We start from the raw sequence: 6,601 nt of genomic DNA, 5'->3' as shown, positions 1-6,601 counted from the left end.
TCTCTTCCAGTGACTGCCCAATCTCTCCTCCTTTTTAACCAAATTTCTTTGAATAATCAACAAATATTCACTTCCCATTCAGTCTTCAAGCTAATGCCACCTGGCAATGGTCACCAAAGTTTTTCTGAAACTGCTACTGCAAGGATCACAAGTGAAATGAGCACTTTTCAATCACATCATAAGACCTCTTTGTAGCATTAGATTCTGTTGACCATGCCTTGAAACTCACTTCCCTTGGTTACCTTCACATTGCACTCTCCTAATTTTCTTTGACCCCCCAGCTGCTCTCTACAGGCTTCTACTCCTCCCATTTTCCCTAGTCCTAAAACTTAAGTTCCATCTTGCGATCTCTTCTCTTCATCTTCTCAATTGGCACACCTCCATTCCCAAACTGAAGTCTTCCAAGTCTATCTCTAGACATTTTTCCTAAATTCCAAAGTCATATCCAACTGCCCATACTCAGCCCAGTCACATCAAATTTGTCCAAAACTCATCTCTTCTCCCCTCATATATTCTCCATCTTGTCAAATGGTGCCACCATCCACTCATTCATCAAAGCCAGATATCTGGGAGCTGCCATTTTCCCACTTTTGCACCATCCTCTCCCTTAGCCCCCACCAGCAGGTCACTGAGTCAGTCATAACACTGCTTCATTTTTGACCTGGATTATTACAACTGCTTACATGTTTTCCCTCTGCCAACCCTGGTCCAGCTGTCTTGTTTTCACTTACCTTTCAAATTCATCTTACAAACAAGAAAGTTTGCTTAAAATCTTTTAATGGTTCTTCCCCATCACTTTCAGGATCAAGGCCAATCCTTAGCACAGCTTGCATGCGCTTTTACCATCCAGATCCTGTCTCTCCAGTCTCATCTCCCCTTCAACCCCAGTTTGCACACTGCTCTAGCCCAATGAGACTACTGGAAGATCTGCAGATGCTCTGCCCTCTTGCCTCTCTGATTTGTACCTGCTGTTCACTCCAGCAAAAATGTTCTTTCTCTCTTTAAAAAAATTTTGATGTGTGCAAAACATTATACACAGATTCACCATCCCAGATTCTGTCATTTCTTTTTGCTTTTATTTTTTACAATATATTTAATACATGTATAGAATACAATATACTTAATACACACAAAACCGTTAAAAAGCGTAATAAAATGAACACCCATAAACCATCACCATACTCAAGAACTAGAACATTACTAACAAGTTACATCTACCTATGAGTTTGTTTCCTATCCCATCTCTGTCCCCCTCTTCCATGGGTAACTACTATTCCAAACTTGGATATTGTTCCATTATTATCTTCTACAACATAGTATTATCGCATATGTCAACTTGGACAACATATTCTTTGGTTTTGTTTGTTTTTGTGCTCAATAAAAATAGTATCATACCATCACACCATATGTGGTCTCCTAGAACTTGTTTCTCTTCTTATTTCCCAAAATTCATTCATATTGTGAGGTATAGCTGCAGACTTATCTTAGTGATTATATCTAATTTATTTGTCCCTTCTTCTATCGCCAGACATTGCAGTTTTTCCAGTTAACTATTGCAAATGTTACTATTATGAATATTAACTATTATGAATATTATTGAAAACACCTCTTAGTGCATACATGTAAGAGTTCCTGTTGTACCTAGGGGTCATAAACTAGATCATCATGCATGCAAATGTTCAACTTCGTGAGATATTATTTTTTCTAAACTGGTAGTGCCTGTTTACCCACAAATATGCATAAGTTCCCACAGATCTTCATTATCACCTGGTACTATCTGACTCCTTAATTTTTGCACATCTGATGGATGGAAAATGGAATTTCGTTGTCATCTTAATTCATATTTCCCTGATACCAATGCTGTGGAACATCTTTTTTATAAGCCTTACATATTTCCATTTCTGTGAAATGCCTATTCAAGCCTTTCCTATTTTTCTATTAAGGTTTTTTAAAAATAGGAAACTTTTAATATTATGGTTAACATTCCGTGTCAGTTATTTATGTTGTAAATATCTCTTCTCAAGATCTGGTTTGTCTTTTCACCTACTTGAAATTGCTTATTTGCTTAACAGAAGTTATTTTTAAAACAACTGTTTTAATCATCTTTTCTTTTTATGGATAGTGCTTTGTGTCTAAAGAAATTCCTTCCCACCCTAAGAATTTTTCATGCAAACATCTAAAAGTTTTCCAGTTGGCATTTAACTCAATATATTTGGAATTCATTGCTACATAAAGTGTCAGGCAGAAATCAAGTTTCATTTTTTCCCCATATAGATAACCAATTAGAACTGTTCTACTACTACTTATGGAGCAGTAGTGCTTGCTCCCACTGATCTGCATGCTAATTCTGCCATATTTCAAAGTTCAACATATGCACAGTTCAGTATCCAGGCTTCTTCTTCTGTTTCATAAGTCAGGTTGCCTACCTCTACACCATATGAAACGATCTCTACAGAAAAACCCCCACTCTATCTAGTAAGGTTATTTCTTCGTATTTATAGGCATCTTGGCCATTCTTAGTCCTTTGGTATTCCAGATAAACTTAAATATATGTTTGTCAACTTTAACAACAACAACAAAAAAAACTGTTGGAATTTCTGGTGGAAATGGCATTGAATCTATAGACCAGTTTGGTAGAGACGTGGATTTCTTTACAACATTTAATATTCCTATTCATGGTCATAGATAGTTCTTCATCTGTTCCTCCCAGGCTTCTTCATCTTTATCCTTCAAATCCCAAATCAGGCCTCAATTACTGCCTTTCCTGACCATCCCCACCTCCATCCCAACTGCGGTAGGATAAATTTATCTCTTATGTGCAATTTTTAGGGGTAACTCCAAGAGTCCAAGAGAAAGAAGACATGGGGTAAATCTGAGGTTTGCTGCTTGCATGGTGGCAAAATTATTGAATATATCAAGAATTCTGAGAATGAGACTGGTTTGGGCCATTATCGGTTTGAAATGTCTGTATGCCTTACTGGATAAGGCTATAAAACATATAGCAGGTTCTTCAGGAGAGTCTGGATGGAAATACTGACCCCTGAAGGTACTCAATGAGATTGCCCATTGAAACTGTACAGATTAAGAAAGCAGCTAATGACAGACCCCTGGGAACACCAGTATTTAAGTGGGCAGAGGGAGAGAAACTATGAAAAAGTCAGGGAAATGATTAGAAAAGCAGAAGGTTAACCAGAAGAGTGAAGTTAAGGGGAAACCTGGAAAAGAAGAGCTTTGAGCAAAGAATAGTCAATATTATCCAAACTCCAGAGAAGAAAAACCACTGGGAAGGCTACTGGATATCATGATTAAGAGATCATTAGTAAAAGGAGAGGTGGGTAAGAAACCTGACTTCATTGGGTTAAGGAGAAATTGGGAGAAGACAGCTGGCATTCAAATATTTGCTGAGGGCATGCCTCAGAGAAATAGAAAGGAGATGATTCTTTAACTGAATTTTAGCTCCGAATGGAGGGTGGCAATAGTAGACTATCTCAAAGGAGAAATAGGATATTGTAAAACTTGATTTCAACCATTATCCCACAAACCAGCCTTTTCAGTACAGACTGCGGAGCAAGCAGCAGAGTAGGGAAGATTCTGAATGAGTGTTTCCTTTGAGGAAAAAATAAATATGGGAGCTTTCAGCAAAGATTAAACAAATGAGAAATGATGAGAGCAAGTCAGTTTATGTTAGAGGTATAGATACTGTTGATAAGGGAATATTCTGGATGTATATAGTCGTTAAGGTATAGAAGACCCCAGGATTGGAATGTTAACCTAACTGCCTTTAAAGATCTTTGTTTCTGGCACTCCTGACATAAGGAGGGTAACTTCATGTTTTATTTTATATTCTTTGGTGTAAATATAGGCACTCAGACTTGCACAGATTCTTTTTATCTTCAGGAGAAAAAAGCCATCTGTCGTAGGATTATATCAACAATATAAGGAAGTCATTCTATCACACAACCAGGAGAAGATAAGGTAAATGATTAATGAAATCAGGAGACTCTTTAGCAATTGTACTTCAGATAAAATGCATTAAAACTATTTTTAAGGAGAATAATATGCCTGCTATGGAACAGAAAATAAATTCTCTGATTGTCCCATGAAACCAAGTCCCATTCTCTATCTAGCACAAATTAAATGAACCTAAAGAACACACACAATTCTCTTCACTTGAATGGCAAATAATGCCTTAAGAGGCATGTTCCTCTGAAAGTAAGCATGCACATAAAACAGACGTAAGATTATGATTCTCTAGGGCTTTTTCCCGTTCACCTCCAATGTACTTTTACCCCTCCAATGTAAATGTGATCTGATTGCTTTTGGGGCAAAGCCAGCTTATGTCGCACGAGGCGAGGGAGGGTTCTGTCACACAGAAAACCAGGAGCAATGGTGCTTATGTTATAGGAGACAGCTCATCTTTCCCAGCCAGTGTAATTGGATTCTAATCCATATAATTTCTCAATATCTTTTCACCATTTCCCTCCATTCATCTCTTTTGCCCTTTCCATGAGTTCTTACTCTGTGCTGAGCTCTAGAGGACCTCCTTATAGCGCTCTACCATTTTTAAGCATTTACTTGTGTGCCAGGTACAGTGCTGGCTGCTTTGTATGTATCATCTCAGTCCTCATTCTACAAATGAGAAAACTGAGTGTTGGAGAGCTTACGTAACTTGCCTAGTCACATGGTAAGTAAGTGGCAAAACTGAACTTTGAATCCAGGTATGCTGACTTTAAAGCCCATGCTCTTAACCATTTCCCATGAAGTGACAGAGAACTAGTCAAGGTGCTATTCCCAAATTGCATGGGTTTGGAGATGGGTGAGCAATGAAAAGGAAGACTTTATAGATAAGTTAAGATCTATACTAAGCCTAAGAGAATGAATTTTAATTTAGACAAATAAAAGAGGGAAGTGAAGGAAAACAACATGTGGTTAAAAGGCAGAAACGATCCTTGTTCTTGAGGGCAGGGACCATGCCCTGCCCAGATTCACCTGTCCAACTCTGCCCAAGATACCATGGCTTGGCTGAGAATCTGCTCAATTATGAAAAACAACTGACAGATGACGCTAACCACCAGTTAATAGCAGAGAGGATCCCCACCTCCTTTCATTTTTATTTTTATATTTTGGAGGGGAGGTGAGGGAATATGAAATTATGGAACAAAAATGCTTGGAGAAAATGACTATACTTGACTACATTGGTGCAAATAGCTTGAGTATTTCTTACAAGCAAGTGGTGAGAGCGTGCCTTTTGCCAACGGGGGTTCTGCAACCATTTAATTGAGCCTTTAGAAAATGATGTCTTCTGGAGAGCAGAGTTATACTTTCTTCCCTGTCAGAGTCTCCCATTGTAATCATTTAGATAAAATACCCCATTTCTCACCATGTCACTTTGCCACAAGGTCACATTTTTCTATTTAACTGAGTTTCAGGCTTTTTTCCTAAGAGGAAAAAAAAAATGGGAGAAGTGGCCTTCTAGATACAAGGTAAAAAATGGAAAAAAAAAAACCAAGTAACTCGCTTTGAAATGCAAAAGATTTCTTCTCCAGCTTGTCCCCATCCTGCAGAACCACAGATACCACCACAGTTCTGCTCCAGGCTCTTCATTCAGGATGTTTTCCAAGTACCACAGGAAGACTTGAACCTCTATGGATTTTTACCAGTTTTCCAAACCTGAAGCAAGGCAAATGTTAACCAGATGTAGATGGTTTTATTTCGTTGTTCTTCTTAAGGCACTCTGCATTGTTTCCTTGAAGATATCAAGTAAACAAAAGGTAAAAATAAAGTTAGTCTGTATCATATCCCAAAATGGGTCCAAGCCATTTCTCAACTTCAGCCACAGACATGTTCTTCCTCAGCGCATAATCCTCAATCTGTAAAAGAATAGAAGCAGTTTATTATAACAAAGTGATAACTTTTTTAATTTAAGTTTCCATAGGATTGGTCAAAAAAAACCCCAAACATTAAGAACATTCCATTTCTTGTCTTAATAGCAACCTACTGAGTTAAATAGGGACAGATATTTCCCTTCATTTTATTCTCATTCATATTTAAAATAAAATAGCTTCTAGAATTCCATTTAAAACAAGACAGGCATCTAGGTTACAGTAAAGCAGCTAACTTACCTGATCCTTGGAAATTTTTCCCACTGCAAAATATTTGGATTTCAAATTGGAGAAGTAGAGGCCTGAGACTGCTGAAGCAGGTGCCATTGCTAATGATTCTGTTAACCTAATGCCTGGAAAAAGCAATATGGGGAAACATGTTTATTTATTCAGTGCCTAGCATAGTACCTGGTAGCTGGCAGGCATTTAATACATCTGCTGAACAAGTGAATGAAAGTGAACACATGCCTTAAGGGTGGACACCTGACACAGCATGAAAGCTGTGAGCAGACTAGTCTAGCAAATTCCTGCCAAGGAACAAAATCAGGACATGCAAATATCCTCTATTCCAGCGAGGACAGGCCTGGGATTGGCTCCCCTACACTCTTACCCCCAGTCATTCAAGCTCAGTTACAATTTGCTTCTAAGCCTCAACCTTCTCACACAAGGAGCAATAACCCTGTATATAAAGCACCATGAATGGTCCTTCAAGGGCTCTC

At 38.2% G+C, this 6,601-nt stretch overlaps 1 protein-coding gene across 6 annotated transcripts in view; it reads right to left on the bottom strand.

The window, feature by feature from the left end:
• Positions 1 to 1,087: 1,087 nt before the first annotated feature.
• Positions 1,088 to 6,601, bottom strand: part of MTR (5-methyltetrahydrofolate-homocysteine methyltransferase) — a 145,255-nt gene continuing 139,741 nt past the window's right edge. For all 6 annotated transcript variants that reach the window (XM_037821795.1, XM_037821824.1, XM_037821818.1 and 3 more), the window contains 2 exons: positions 6,123 to 6,235; positions 1,088 to 5,870 (listed from right to left, as the gene is read on the bottom strand). In XM_037821795.1, coding sequence (XP_037677723.1) covers positions 5,784 to 5,870; positions 6,123 to 6,235 — 200 coding nt within the window. In that variant the 3' untranslated portion in view covers positions 1,088 to 5,783. The remainder of the gene's footprint in view (positions 5,871 to 6,122; positions 6,236 to 6,601) is intronic.

This window comes from Choloepus didactylus, chromosome 2 (genome assembly GCF_015220235.1).
Source record: "Choloepus didactylus isolate mChoDid1 chromosome 2, mChoDid1.pri, whole genome shotgun sequence".
Taxonomy (NCBI): domain Eukaryota; kingdom Metazoa; phylum Chordata; class Mammalia; order Pilosa; family Megalonychidae; genus Choloepus; species Choloepus didactylus.
The sequence above is the reverse complement of the archived record's forward strand: the minus strand, read 5'-3'. Positions and strand labels throughout refer to the sequence as shown.